Source organism: Anabrus simplex, chromosome 1 (genome assembly GCF_040414725.1).
Source record: "Anabrus simplex isolate iqAnaSimp1 chromosome 1, ASM4041472v1, whole genome shotgun sequence".
Classification (NCBI taxonomy): Eukaryota; Metazoa; Arthropoda; class Insecta; order Orthoptera; family Tettigoniidae; genus Anabrus; species Anabrus simplex.
The window spans coordinates 592,798,519-592,814,262 of record NC_090265.1 but is presented as its reverse complement, the minus strand read 5'-3'; the positions used below and the strand labels follow the sequence as shown (position 1 = coordinate 592,814,262).

Genomic DNA, 15,744 nt, shown 5'->3' with positions numbered 1-15,744 from the left:
GCCGGGCTGAGTGGCTCAGGCGGTTAAGGCGCTGGCCTTCTTACCCCAACTTGGCAGGTTCGATCCTGGCTCAGTCCGGTGGTATTTGAAGGTGCTCAAATACGACAGCCCCGTGTCGGTAGATTTACTGGCACGTAAAAGAACTCCTGCGGGACTAAATTCCGGCACCTCGGCGTCTCCGAAAACCTTAAAAAGTAGTTAGTGGGACGTAAAACAAATAACATTTTTATTATTAGTAAAAGACCTATACACTCAGACCAAAATTCCACCTGTCCGCATAATTACAGAGCTTAATTCTGTCTTACTAATGTATAAAATAAAAAGAAACATTGTATTTCACAACACTACCTTAATAACCAATTCAGACAACCACAGGTATCAAACTAGACATGCAGATGACTTGGCCTTGTATCACATCCACTCTTCAAAATATGGGAAGGACATTTGTAAATTCTCAGCAATTCAAGCATACAACAAACTTCCTGCTGACGTAAAAATTGCCCCTACTTTAATAACTTTCAAACGAAAGGCAAAGGAAAATCTATGAAATAGATACTACATAGGTGAAATATAAATATTTAATGTTTAAACTAACACTCGCCCCGCTTTGTCAATCCTGTTGCATTGTTACTCACTTCTTTGAGTACTATTGTAGTGAATTGAAGTGTCAGCAAATACATCAGGGAAAATGTCGAGATAGAAGAGAGGGAGGGGGTACATTGGGAGCAGGATTTCCGCTTACATGTGCACTGCTGAAATATGGAATGGTGAGAAATTAGTGTTTGACAGCTGCTTGAGTAGGTGGGGTTCTTCTATTTGGGCCTCAGGAGAAAGGGCGAGTTATTCATGCATTCATTCATAAATCCCCCATCGACTGATGGAATGCTCTCTCCTCAGTTGGTGGTTATCCGTGACTGGGAGAGAAGTGTTTATTCATTCACGCATGCATGACAATTCAATCATGAAATCATTCATTAATGAACTCATTCATGCATTCATGTCGTCTTATGCATAGTGTGTGTTGAATATGGAGGAGAACTCTGTACAGACCTATGCCAAATAAATACATAGTGAATTGTACTTGTTACTTGTCTTTTAAACAAAACATTCTTGGCTATGCCCAAAACGAAAGGTTGTGGGACTGATATGATCGAACTTGAAAAATTTGTAATACAAACTTAAAAATGGGCACGATTATAAACTTTTACCCCAAGAAGCTAATAAATTGTTTTAGAGACTTGAGGAGAATGACAATATTAATTTGGTTACTATAATTAACGCACTTCTTAGGACAACTAATGGTGAGAAATCTTGGAAAGATAACAGGACAATGGATCCACGGAATTCAGCAAGATCTCAAAGCAGATGGACTCGAGATAGCAGGTGCAAAATTGAAATTACCGACCTTCTTAAGACTCACAAATTGTCAGCAGAAATGATTTCAGACTAATTGAGAGAATTACGATCGGAACAAATGAAAAGATACTGGGCAGATCATGAGAGCTATACAATACAAACTTCAAAGAGAAATTGAACAGGGAATGGCTCAGATGGTCCAATGTTGCCATTAAATTTCATTATAATAGTGAAAGCATTTATCAATTTTTATGCCCAAAGCTTTTCCTACATTGAGCTCTGCGAATATAGTTCTTGTGGATCAGAATCATTTACGTGAATAAGCAACAACGGTCTTACTTAGTCAGAAGTTATAACATCAGCTTAGTCCTAACAAATTATTCAAACCCATGGAAAACCGACAATAGTCATGGATGTATTGTTGACGTAATGTTTGCCAAAGCACATAGGTCATCAAATTGCTTCAAGTGGAAAACTTATAAACTAAATTGTTAAGTAAATTTGATTCAACTATTCTGATATGTGGAGGATGAAATTATTTCTGTATCTACCTCAATGTAGGCCTAACTGTTGAAAAATTACATTTTCTGCCTACTTGGCTCTTCGGCTTCTGCTGAACAATGTATGGTGTGAAGAGAGAGATAGAATGGCTGCTTCAACAGTTAAATATGACCTGTAAATTAAATACTGAACTTTGCTCCAACTACGAATGATACATTATTTATAAAAAGTGGCCTACGCCAGTACAGTAGCAAGTATTTACATTTTCAGTCACAGAACTAAGTTACAGCAGTAAGTATGTTTGTTCTTTGTTTGTTCTACACTAAAAGGTATAGAATTGTTGTTGTTGTTGTTGGTGATGCTTTTTTGGGCTTTTGAAGGTATAGAATAAATATAATTTGTATTTGCATATGATTAGGTACATCTAAATCGGCTACACTGCACACAGTGCCTTTGTTTACAAAATAACATAACATCAAATTTCATAAAGAAAATTAACTTTATATAAAATACTGTACTTGCCGATGATTTACTTCTCCAGATTTGTTATTTCAAAATGTGTCCCGGTTTGAAAAAGATACTTATGTTACCTGATCATATACATTGACCTACACTCATTCTTAAGATTTTATGTATATCTTATTCTTGATGTTCTTCCATAACCCTTATTTACGTTACACGGTGCGGTTTGGATTAACATTCCTCCGAATGATGTAGCTTAATCCTTCTTTTTTTTTTCTTTATGACTCAGAGGGATAAAGTACGGTATTCATTTTATTCTCTCAGGGGAGAAGTATGATGCAACTCGTACTGTACGAGCGAGTGATTTATCAAATCTTCCCATTATATCCGCTCTGATGAAATGATATTTCAGTGTCGGCAATATAGTCCATTCGTTTATTCTATCTCTTTGCCTTCTTAAATGATCCCTGGGTACCCTTCGGTAAGATCTCTAAGATCTACGTGTCACGAGCAAAAAGGAAACTAGCAAGTAATCAATAATATTTCATATATGAAGCTATGTAATTAAATCAGAAGTAATAGTGCAGACAGTCCCAAGTGGTACATTGTTTATAATTTTTTGTTATATATTTTTTTGGGCTTCTAAATAAACATTATTATGAAAGAATTTCGTTGGTGGGGGAACAGATGACAAAACCGACCAGCTCGTTGGTCGTTGTTATTGCGCTGACGCGAGCTGTTCTTGTTCCTCTTGCACTTGGGCGGAGGGCACTGCGTAGTTGTATTGTGTTGTAGTGGAAATTTTTCTTGAATTATTTGTGGATATTTCTATATAAACAACCATATTTATAAGATTACCTTATGCATTATTTGGTGGTGTAGACGAAGATTTCACGGAAACATGACATCTCTATCACTTACGAAGAATTTCAGACTTCCTTTTCGTTTGTTTTATAATGGAGTCCTAGGGCTAAAGGCTTCGAGAGGCTTCCATACCAGTGTGCCACGTAGTAGTAGAGAAGATAGACGTGAAATGCTTGCGTCGATGCCTGTAAAAGATGAGGGAACAGATGGTGAAAAATCCATAGATGTTGATACTTTGATTCAAAGGTAAGAAATACTTCTTTTCGTTGGCTTAGTAGGACCAGTTTTTTGGCTCCGAGTTGGATTCTAGGCTCAAAATGGCGATTTTATCAATTGACCTTGCGTTTGATGTAATTTTGTAGTTTCTTGGTGGCAGTTCGTTAATGTGCCTGTTTTTATTGTTTTGTGAGAAGTTTTTTTTTTTTGCGTTTGGGCAAATTCGGACATTTTAAAATTATATATATATATTTTTTTGTAGATTGTACCTTGTGAACTTCTGTTACTCGGGCTATAATGGGCTTGTAGAGAAAAACTCGACTATTATGTTCCGCTAAGGTGTAGAAGAGTAATTACCGTCATATATTGTTATACAGTCCAACTGCGTAATAAATTCCAAAGTAATGAATTAGTATATTGGATTTGCCTGCAGGGTTCCCCCAGAGGCATGGGCTAGAGTATTTAAGCCTAGCTTTTATTGGTAAAGATTACACTTTTCTTCAATCCCCACTGATCTGCATTTAGATCTGTCGCTCAGGTGGCAGATACTGGTACCCTATTGGTAGTTTACCTATTCTTCAACGATTTCAAGGAGGTTGGAAATTTATCGAACATTACCCTTGGTAAATTATTACCGGTACTATACTTAATTACTCTATTTATAAACGAATAGCTTACTTGCCCCAATTCAACCTCTTGAATTCCAACTGTATCTTCATGTTGTGATCCTTTCTACTTGAAAAAACTCCATCCAATCTTATTTGTCTACTAATGTCATTCCTCGCCATCTCTGCTGACAGCTTGGAACCTACCACTTATGCAAGCAGCTCATTTACCTCTCAAGGCTTCCTACCTTAAATTTTTTGCAGAAATTTCTTAATGCTATTCTTTTGTGTCAAAAGCCCAGATTAAATCATGCTCACTGTACTGTACGCGCACTTTTTAGTGATAGATTTTTGTACTCGGTGAGGAGTAAGAAGGGAGTACTGCCGGTTCCGGTAAATACTGCCAACTTAATGGAAATGAAATCTCAATTGAATCGATAATATGATCGATCGATATGAATTTTCTAAACCTTTATTATCTTAACGCCAACAACTGTGTCACACACTCAATATATAATACTATATAATATGTTCCGATGCGAAACGTGTTCCTAGCATGAATTCTATAGTTTGGCTTTGCTCTGTAAACAATAACAGTACGAGTACGTCAAGTGTACGCCAGATGTCGCACAGCGATGATAAGCGATTCTTAGTTTGTGTTTCATAGGTTGCCAATACGAATCTCGAAGATAACCAAAGTCGACCGATTCAGCACTAAGGTGTAAATCTATCGCTAAAAAGTGCGCAGATAGTACTTTGTATTATTTTCCAGTTCTCAAATCAAATAATCCTGGTGACGTACCATTACACTGGAACCATACTCTAATTGGGATCTTACTAATGACGTATACCTTTTTCACATCCTTACTACTGTAGAACACCTAAATACCGTCATAACCATATGAGGAGATATGTAACCATTATTTACAGTCCTGTTGCTGTGATTGCCCCAATGAAGATCTTTCCTTATATTAACACCTAGGTTTTATCGGCACACTTTACCTTGGTGCATTTGCGTACGGGGGTGAGAAGTAAGGAGGGAGCTGTCCCGGTTTCGGTAGTGCTGCCAGCTGAATGAAAATGAAATCTGAATTGAATCGAGAATATGACCTCGATCGATATGAAGTTTTTAAAACGTTATTGTCTTAAGCCAATACACATATAACATTTCTCGATGTGAATCTTGTTCCTAGCATGAATTCTATAGTTTGGCTTTGCTGTGTAGACAGCAACAGTACTAGTACGTAAAGTGTACGCCAGATGTCGCACAACGATGGTTAAGCGATTCATAGTTCGTGTTTCAAAGGTTGCCAGTACGAATCTCGAAGATTGCAAAGGTCGACCGATTCAGCACAAGGTGTAAATGCACCAAGATAAATTGTGCCGATAATACATCGAACAGTCCTCTTGAGGTACTTCACTCAGTTAAAAATGTTATTTGCTTTATGCCAACTAATGTTTTTGGGGATGCCGAGGTGCTGGAATTTAGTCCCGTAGGAGTTCTTTTACGTGCTAGTAAATCTACCGACACGAGGCTGGCATATTTGAGCTCCTTCAAATACCATCACACTGAGCCAGGATCGAACCTGCCAAGTTGGGGTCAGAAGACCAGCAGCACCTTAACTCTCTTGAGCCACTCAGCCCGGCACACTCCGTTAATAAAGTAATTAAAATTGAAGGGACTTCTTGGTGAAACTTGCGACCTAACTTCACTCTGTTTAACACATTAGAGAAGCCGCTCGTAGAAACTACCGGCATGCTATTTCATTGCTGCTGACGAAGCTCGAAGAATTTACGGGCACGTTTTCACTATAGCTCAAAAAATAGTTGCCGTTTCAGCGACCTGTGACTGATGAATCTTGTATTCGTGATTGACGGAAGAAGGAAAAACTTCTAAAAAGTAACGGCGTTCGCAGAGCATTCCGCGGGCTGAGTGCAGTGTTTCCGGAAATTGAAGAATGACTCCACAAATTTATGATTAAAAAACGTGAGTTAAAGATATGGTGTTTCTAGTGAAATGTGTCAATTGAAAGCATTAGAGATCTCAAAAGAACTCAAAACACAGGGTTTTACTCCAAGCCGCAGATGGATCCAAAATGTTTATCGGAGATAGGGATTGTGCATTCGCAGACGTACGCCTATTTCACAACGTCTCCCTGGGGCGTATGAAGAAAAATTAATGGCCTTTAAACTTCACCTTATTAATTTGAGGAAGCAAAATTCTTTTTTGCTGTCAAATTGGGAATGCTGACCAGACACCTGTCTATTTTGAAATTCCGTTGAAAAATATAGTGGATACAAAGGGTTCTAAAAGTGTAACGATCATAATAGGTAGTAACGAAAAGCAACGATGCTCGGTAATATTGTGCTTATTAGCGGATGGAACCAAACTCCCTCCATATGTGGTTCTGAAAAGGAAAACACTTCCCAAAGGAAACTTGCCTTCCAGTGTTAATGTTGGAACACATGAGTTCGGCTGGATGGACAGTGTGTTTGGCAACATCGTCCGGGAGCTTTGTTACGAAAACAAAACATGCTTGTGTTGAACAGCTAGAGGACATACAACTGACACCGTAAAAGATATGATGAGGAAGGAAAAACCGATCTTGCAACAATTTCCGGAGGACTCGCTTCTATTGTACAGCCGTTGGATGTGTGCGTTAACCGGCCTTTCAAAACTGCAATGAAACAGTTGTACACCCAATGGATGTCTGATGGTGATCACGTGTTAACACCAACCGGACAACTGAAGAGGCCTGAAGTGGGACTAATATGCTGCTGGATCAGGATGTCTGGTGGTGATCACGCCTTAACACCAACCGAACGAGTGAAGAGGCCTGAAGTGGGCCTAATATGCAGCTGGATCAAGACTGCATGGGCGCACATTCCCAACGATCTAGTGTCCAAAAGCTTCTTTTAATATTTACAGGAAGCCCACTCACACAGTAAACACAATCCATCAAACTTCTCTACACCCAGGGACACAGAAGAAGAGAGCTTACAATAGTATGATTTTCAGAGCTCTTAATGTTCCTTTATCCCGTAAGAATTTTAGAAAGGAAATCAACACCATTTATGCAATAGCCGAAGGTAATGGTTTCAGTAAAGCTTTCGTGAATAAAATTCTCAATAAATTTAGAAATAAACCCAAGACCACCTTAGAAAAACAATCTTCCCATAAAGAGAGGTTCACCACATTTACCTTTAATAATAATAATAATAATAATAATAATAATAATAATAATAATAATAATAATAATAATAATATATATCCTGTTTCAAACATCTTTAAAAAGCACAAGTTAAAAGTAGCTTTCAAGACCGTTTACACCAATACAAAAATGTTTTTTAATTCTCATACTGTCAACAGCAAAAAATTTTCTAACTGGAATATACAAATTAAAATGCCAATCATGTCTTTCAACGTATATTGGGCAAACAGGCCGCAGTTTCAATGTAAGATACTCCGAACATCTTAATGCCCTAAAGTATAATCGCTACTCAGCCATGAGCGAACATTAGAGAGAAAAATCAAAAGTACACAACAATTGATCAAGATTTAAAGATCCTGCATTACGAACAGAAAGGTCCCTTACTTAATATACTAGAGAATATATGTATAGATATCGACCAATATAACAATCCCGTCTATAACTTAAATGAAATCAACGAAAAGAAAAATATTTTATTGGAAACCTTTGTCCTGCTCATCTGCGAACAGTTCATTAATAAAAAAGAGTTTCACTACCGACATTCTAGAACAAGACCCGCCCTTCCCTCAACACCCTCCTTCCGCGAATCACAACGTCCCTCCCTCCCTGCCCCTCCCCCTCCATTACCCCTCCCCACCACATCGACACAGATACACAATAAGCCACACACAGGCTTAGTTGTCAGTGTGACTTGAGAGCGACAAGGTCATCTCCATTCGAGACGACAACTTTTAGTTACAAGTAAGTCATATGAGTTTTCTTTTCGTACATCATTTTTAACTTGTTCTTCATCCACTCATATATTCCTTTTTTCTCGTTACAGATGTTTACACGTTTTATTCGTAGTATTGACGGTCTCACTACACTCCTCAGCATAGTGTTTTATTTAACAGTCAGCAAGATCTATTAGACGAGAGGACTTTGCACCTCAATGTGTTTTTAACTCACTAATCATGATCACTGTCACTTCACATCATTACGTTTTTTAAAAAATTTGTTTGTATATTATGTAATCATTGTTTTACTACTGAAGATGGCCTTGAGATTAGGCTGAAACATGTATAGACTTTGCTTCATCTAACAGATGACTTGAATTGTATTGATAGGAGGATTTTATAAATATTTTCTTTTGTAAAGTGATAACCGTCAATACGGAATGAGATTCATAACTTGCAACAGTCAGTCCTTCATAATCCTGCAGTGTGGCATGGTGTATTGTCCCTTTGGAATTGACCATCATCAGGGAACACTGTTGACATGAATGGATGGACTTGGTTGGCAGCAATGTCCAGATACCTTACTGAATAGTAGGGATAGTGGGGATGGTGTAACAGAATAATAGTTCCAGTATGTCCTATGAAAAAACGCCCAGATCATTGCACCTCCTCAACTAACCTGTCTGTCCGACTGCAACCGCGTGCCATAGTTTCTGATGGAAATTACTGTACATACATTCAGCTATCGATGTAATGAACCAGGAATCCGGATTCATTGGACCTTTCTCCAATTGTCTACAGTCCAATGGCAATTTTGTGCCCACCTCTTGCTGTTTTTGGTGGATTGCATTTAGAATTGGTGTTCTAGTTGTTGACTCCACAGTCCCATGCACAGCATGAACCATGAGCTGGGAAATATTGGCCTGCTCATCACCATTGTAACTGTTAGCGATTTTTTGAACTGTGGCACAGTGATCGCACCGAACAATGCACGACTGCCTTTTCTATCAGTGAGCTGCAGTCTACATGGGACTCTTCATTTGCACATCTTTGCAACCTTCATAACAATCTACATAACATAATAACATAATAAAATCTTCAATCTTCATAAGAACCTTCATAACAGACACATTATTCAGTCTCTTTGATGTGCATAATTGAGATACGAAACCAGGGTCTTGTGCAATTGCAGCAGCAACTGCCGTAGTACGGAAATGGAGATGTGCTTGGCTTGGCGAATATAATAGGAGCGACATTTGTCTACAGATGGTTAAGGCATGAGACCTTGGCACATTTGATCGCGGCCAGATGTATGGGTCACCCCATCTCTTAAATTATGCAGGGACTTCGCTCTCCAAGGGTCACCGTATCTAGTATACTGTGAGTACGTGGACTTTGGCAAAACTACCGCCACCAGGGTTGGCTATAGTAGTGTGTGAAGCATTGATGATGGGTGCCGTCGGCGAGCTCAGATCGTAAAAGCTGACGACAGACTGCCCCCAGTGCAGCATATTGCTCATCAAATGAACGATATGCGAGTGGCCATTCCATCCAGAACTATTTCTGCATAAGATGCAGAACAAAACCTTCAACGAAGATACCTCTACTTCCCAATGAGGTTAGATTAGCGCCCATGGTTGCAGGTTAGGTTAAGACGTCATTGTGACGTCATAACCTTACCTACGTGAGGTCAGGCCTGGGGCCTGTTCCACGAACGAACTTTGCAACTTTTCAACTTTGCACTTTTCAATTCTTGCAAAGTGCAAAGTCTTTCTGTTCCACCATGAACTAGGCTGTACTTTTCAATTTCTTCGCAAAGTGAAAAGTCTTTGCGAATGAGTGATCCGATCGAGTTTATTCTATGAGCAAACTGTATAGGCCTAATACGCTATGATTTTAATGCTTTACTTTTCGCGGCGAACTTGGCAGTATAATTGTCGTACCGTTGTTTTTATCATGGGAAAGAAATGTTATTACAAGAAGCTGGCTGTGCTGGAAGTTGTCAAGGAGAAACATGACATCCTTTTTTGACAACTTTAAAGATAACCTCTCAAATGACACACATCATCAATGTTAACGAGAGTACCGTCAACACATATACACACAGAAGGACATTCACCCTTCATTAGAAATCCCGTCGCTATATTAAGCGGATTATCAGGCCAACGTACTGTTAGGAAATATTACATTTACTATAACATTACGACTTTGGTAACGGTTCTGCAAATAATTGATTTTGATGTCCGATGCATTGCTGTTACACAGTACAGCTGGGCACCATTTACTAAAAAAATGTAAACATATAAGAATTTGTTCTTTTTCGGAAAGGAATTTACTTCTTTATGTTTCAATAAACGACCGATCATTTCAAGAATATAGTCAGCCTCTATTGGGATAATACAAAATCACTCGCGATATTACGTCGAAGTGAGGTTATGAAAATTAATCCTGTCTTTGTACGTTCTATTATTGGATTCTTCATCACTGTCCTCACTTGATGCTAACAAAAGCTCATGTCGTAATGTGTTTATATCACTAAACCAAATTCTACGCCGAGAAACTAATGTATATACTTGTTAATTAACATATGAAAAGGGAATCATCTCTTTGCAAGATTTCTGAAAACTTTTCTCTTCATTTCTTAGCACTTTGCATTTCTGTACCAATGGAGGAACATAACAGGCTTGAAAAGTGTAAAGATTTCTAACTTTTCACTTTGCAAGCTGAATCTGAAAAGCGATGGTGGAACAAAATCTGAACTGGAAAGTGCAAAGTGAAAAGTTGCAAAGTTCGTTCGTGGAATAGGCGCCTGCTCATGTATGTAAGGTTTGACATCACAATGACGCCATTTGCCTGACCTCATTGACTAGGGGTCAATGACCTTCCCTGCATCAAAAAAATACTGACATCTGTCACAAGGTGCGATGACTAATGGGCAAAGAAACGCCGCCATTGGATGCTTGAAACACGGAAAATGGTCACGTGGAGAGATGAGTCAAGGTAGCAGTTGGTACACGCTGATGACCGGGTATAAGTGGGTCGTCAACTACATTAGGCAATGGATCCCTCTTGACAGTCAGGTTCAGATCAGGCCGGTGTTGGGGATAGTTCACATGGGATGAAATTCGACCCCTGGTGGAGCTGAAGACGTTCCTCTCCGTTGAACACTATACGAACCTGCTGGCAGATCATGTTCACCCCATTGTTTGCTTCTGGCACCCTGCAGGCGATCTGTTCCTACAGCAAAATGATGCTCCTGCCCACTGCTCTTGGAATTGTGGGAGACAGGTTCGATGAGAACTTAACGGATGTAAAGATTGCTTGCCTGGCCCTCGAGGGTCCCTGATCTCAATCCCGTTGAGCTCATCAGGGAAGCTTTTGAGGAATGTACATGCCCTCGACCGAGCACCGACCAATCTAAGTGGGTACGGGAGGCTTTGCAGCGGTCGTGGATCAGTATTGCTCCACAACGCTTCCAGTGTCTTGCGGAATTCTTGCTATTCCGCATCACCACTGTCGTCAAGACGAAAGGAATTGCTACAAGCTACTCTAGCTCATTCCATGTTAAGAAAACAGTATTGCTCTTATGACAACAGGGTTACCATATTGAACAGCTCTGCTCAACACCATCACGGGAAAACAGCGGCACATAAATGTGTGAAATTCAGTATTTATGTTCAAGACAAAAAGCGGAAGAAAAGAAGCTACAAATTATTTTTATGAACTAAAATGGATGTGAGGTTTACAGGGGCTATTTTTGGTTTGTACAGAATTAGAGATAAGCTACGGCACATAAAAAATATCTCGGCAAATTAGGGGAGAAAATAGACAATTTTTATAGGCTAGAGGGGTGAGGGATGCATATAATTGCGTTTATTAAATTACTCCAGGCAATAAAGGCTAGAGAAATGACGAGCAAATAAATACTGTAGATGACTACGTTAGATTACAGTATTAATGTTAAAGTATTAAATCACACACTTAGGCTTATCGTATAACTCTACTCAACACAAGACAATTATGCACTGATTTAAAGCCTAAAAACATACACACAACAAATAAATACTGTAGATGACTACACTACAGAAGTGAGCTGCCGGTGGTTAACAGAGTGAGGGACTAGTTGAGGCTTGTGCCAGAGCAACACAGAAGAAGGAAAATGAAGGAAGACAACGAAGCGATTACTGTTCCTGCCATTGTGCTTCCTCCCTACAAATGTATTTATGAAAAATAAAATGTTACATAGTTATTTTAATAATCCACAGACAAAAATGCCTCATCCTTTTTGTCTGTCTTTCATAATACATTACAAAGTACAGTATAATGTCTCTTAATTCATCACGAAGAATTATAGTTGTCTCGGGGGGGGGGGGGGTGTTCACTCTTTGTAGGTCCATAAGAGCAATACTGTTTTCTTAACGTGGAATGACCTATAGTGAGGTATATAATTCAATTACAGTGTGTAACATTGGGTATGATGCGCATTGGTATCACCCAAATATCACTATAAAATTTGTCACAAATGGAACATAATAATTGCTTTTACACATACCAAGTGAAAAATCTGCGGCAAATTAAGAAATACCGTCGTTATTTGAGAAATATGAAAACATACTTAAAGCTTGTAGACAGGGCTGGTTTATGTCGTACTCCGCTGCTGATGCCGTCTTTTGTTACTTTCTTCAGGTCCATGGCTAGCACCGTGGAATAGGAGTGCTATGTCTGTAGATTCTTATTATCTTTGTCCATATGACTAGAGCGGCCAGTTCAAACAGCAAAATGGTGGTCAACAGAAAAATAGCATGATCCCTGGACCAATAAATATTTTTATTTCTGTTCGAACGAAAGTAGCTCGATCCCTGGACCAATAAATCACTAGTCCACTGAATTTTTCTTATGTACATTGGCCATACCATTTTGTCGCCTATTTAATATTGCATACTGCGATACAATTCTTGAAATGATGTCATTGACAAGTGAAGCAATGAAACGAAAGCAAAGAACTTTAGTGAACACAGATATCACACACGAAATTGTTGAAAGTGTAAGACAAAAGGCTGGCGTGGAAATGCTTTGAAGTCAGCATTTGGCGTCTTCTATATGAGCGTAAATTACTTCCGAAGTATTTTAGTTCTTTCAGATACTCCTGGACTAAATAACTACAACAGTAAAATGTTGAAGAGCACCATCTTGTAGTGCGTTACTAAAGTAAATAAAGCAATAAATATAGGTTAAAATTTACATTTGAGTTGTGCATGGAGTAAGCTAGGATTAGACTTGCTGGCTAATTAGAATACAGTGTCATATACAAGAGGAAAACTTTTCAAAACATATTCTTGGTTTACTTAGATTATATTGACTATCTCGACAAAGAAACCAACCAGAGTGTACAGTGCGTGAAATGCGAGGTCCGTATGATATCCACGTGGGGAGAGAGTTGAAGGAACATTTTGGTCTTAGGAAGGAATCTTCACTTCTAAATCTACTTGGAGATCACTTGCAACAAAATTCAGACAGGAATTCAGTTGTATCTCCCAAATTACAGTTGTGTGCACTGCGAATGTTTCGTATTGGAACATTTCCGTTAGTTGCCGGTGATCTAATTAACATTTCCTGTACGCATAACGAGTGGCAGAGAAAGTGTGAGATCTTACGTAGTTCCCTGTTGGCTGGTATAGGGTTTGAGATGAATCGTCCACCAGGGGCAGCACCATTACTATGTGAGGGTTGGTATCTGTAGTTGTAATATGGTTATGTTCAGTAGTGTTGTTAATATGAAGGCAAAAACTTAGTGTCGTGCATTATTGTTAAGTGAAAGTGAAGAGCGTGTGATTTGGTGATGGTATTAATGTAGTTAATGTAAATATAGTGCTGAGTTTATAAAACTTACAAGCATACCAAGGTGGAAATAAATGCCTACTTGCTTTGTTCCAGGCTGTAAGTCTGGCTACAAAACTACAAAAGGTAAAACACTTCCTCAGACCACCTAAAAATGAAGCAGAATTTTCAAAATGGAAAAGGCGATTCCCAAAAAAAGACAAAACACTTTCTAATAAGTGTTGTGTGCGATTCACATTTTTCTGAACAATTTATTGTTAAATCAGTTTCATTAGTAATAGAAGGCAAAGAGGTAGAAATTCCTAGAGGTAGATAGAATCTGACAACTGGCTCTATGCCTCGTATATTCCCCAATTTGCCACAATATCTCACGAAACAATTCAACAAACAAAAATCACCCTGTAAAAGACAGCCTCGGTAGATGGAGGAAGGTTCAAGAAACATATCACACAAGCCTCACTGCAAATTAAATTTTTCTGAGTGTGCTAAAAGAAATGAAATAGGTTCAAACACAGCTAAAAAGACAATAATTTCACTTAGAAACAAACTGAAGAGACAGGGACATAATATAATGACTATCCGTAATAAATCGAAAATAGCTAATGCTAAGATTTTGTTGCTAGAAAAACAACTGACTCCAAATTTCAGTCGAATTATTTAAGTGAGCCAAAATTAAGCAGAAAGCGAAAGGTGATTATTGACACCATGCTAAAATAATGTTGGCTAAGAAATAAGAAAGGGATGAGATATGATAATGACTTCCTTTTAGCCCAAACTTCAACCAACTTTGACATCACTTGTCGATCAAATGAGAACACTGGTTCAGAAGGCAGAAGAGACAAATAAGGCTGTTGTAGAAAATGCACAGAATAAAATAAGGCAAGCACCAGACTTCACTGAGAACATGGATGACCTCTTACCGGACTGGGAGAACAATTGAGATCTAAGTAACAGCGAAAGCCGCAGTCTTGCAAAGGAGTGTTTGATTTATTATCTAGCAGGATATATACTATGCACTGCCTTACTTCTAAACGTTTTGGCAGATTTTGGCTCTGTCTGGTGCTTATGCGCTGAAACATAGACATCCAACCAATCCCAAGCTGCCATTCGTGTGGGCTGACATCGGCAGAGTGTGATCTCGAAACCTAGTAGCCAACTCTTAATATTCTATATAATATCCTTCAGTGATTAGTGTGTTTTTCATATTGCTGGAGGGTTCTAGTGACTGAGTAACCTCCTTCCTGTGTCAGCCATTGGTGGTGAGTGATGTTTTATTTCCTCATTCTCTTTTATTCTTAATAATATATTCTCTTATTAGTGTCGGATGTTGTTAGTAAGTGTAGTTTTTGTGAATTTGTTTTCAATCTATATTCATTAGTTTTTTTGAGTAGGGTATTACATTTTACAAGGGCTGTTTACCGCGCTGGTATTGCATCAGCTGTTCTCGAGGGTGGAGCGCGCTGGCAACAGAGGAAAGGCGATGCTCTTTTGTTTTGCGAAACTTCAATTTAGAAGTAAGGCTGTGCGTACCATAAGTGAATAGCAGATGTATCCTTCCTCCTGCACTGTTATATAGGGGAGTTGCATAAATTATTGGGTTTCTAATAGGTTGTATCCCCAATATGCAAATCTTGCTGCAGAACCGTTATGCGAGCTAGAATACACCTGGCAGGCAAAGGAACACTGCCGTTGGATGCTTGTAGCATGGAAAATTGTCACCTGTAGAGATTTCTCTTTAGAACATTACTCACTGGTATAGTAGAAATCAGTTTATGTAATGTTAGAGGGAAAATGAACACTTTACCTGTATTTTATTATTTTTTAGCTTTGTTTGACAAACACGTTATTGCATTTTAATTTATTAGAGCTCAAATTCAGGCTTTCGTTAGGTATTAATTATGTGGAAATACAGTCTTTATTACAGGCACTGTATATTTCGAACTATTGTCAACTTCAAATGTTTTCATGTGTGGC

The 15,744-nt window shown here is 38.6% G+C and overlaps 1 protein-coding gene across 1 annotated transcript in view; it reads left to right on the top strand.

Annotated features, from left to right (window-relative positions):
• Positions 1 to 3,025: 3,025 nt before the first annotated feature.
• Positions 3,026 to 15,744, top strand: part of mRpS11 (mitochondrial ribosomal protein S11) — a 95,345-nt gene continuing 82,626 nt past the window's right edge. The window contains exon 1 of the mRNA XM_067135609.2: positions 3,026 to 3,429. Coding sequence (XP_066991710.2) covers positions 3,221 to 3,429 — 209 coding nt within the window. The 5' untranslated portion in view covers positions 3,026 to 3,220. The remainder of the gene's footprint in view (positions 3,430 to 15,744) is intronic.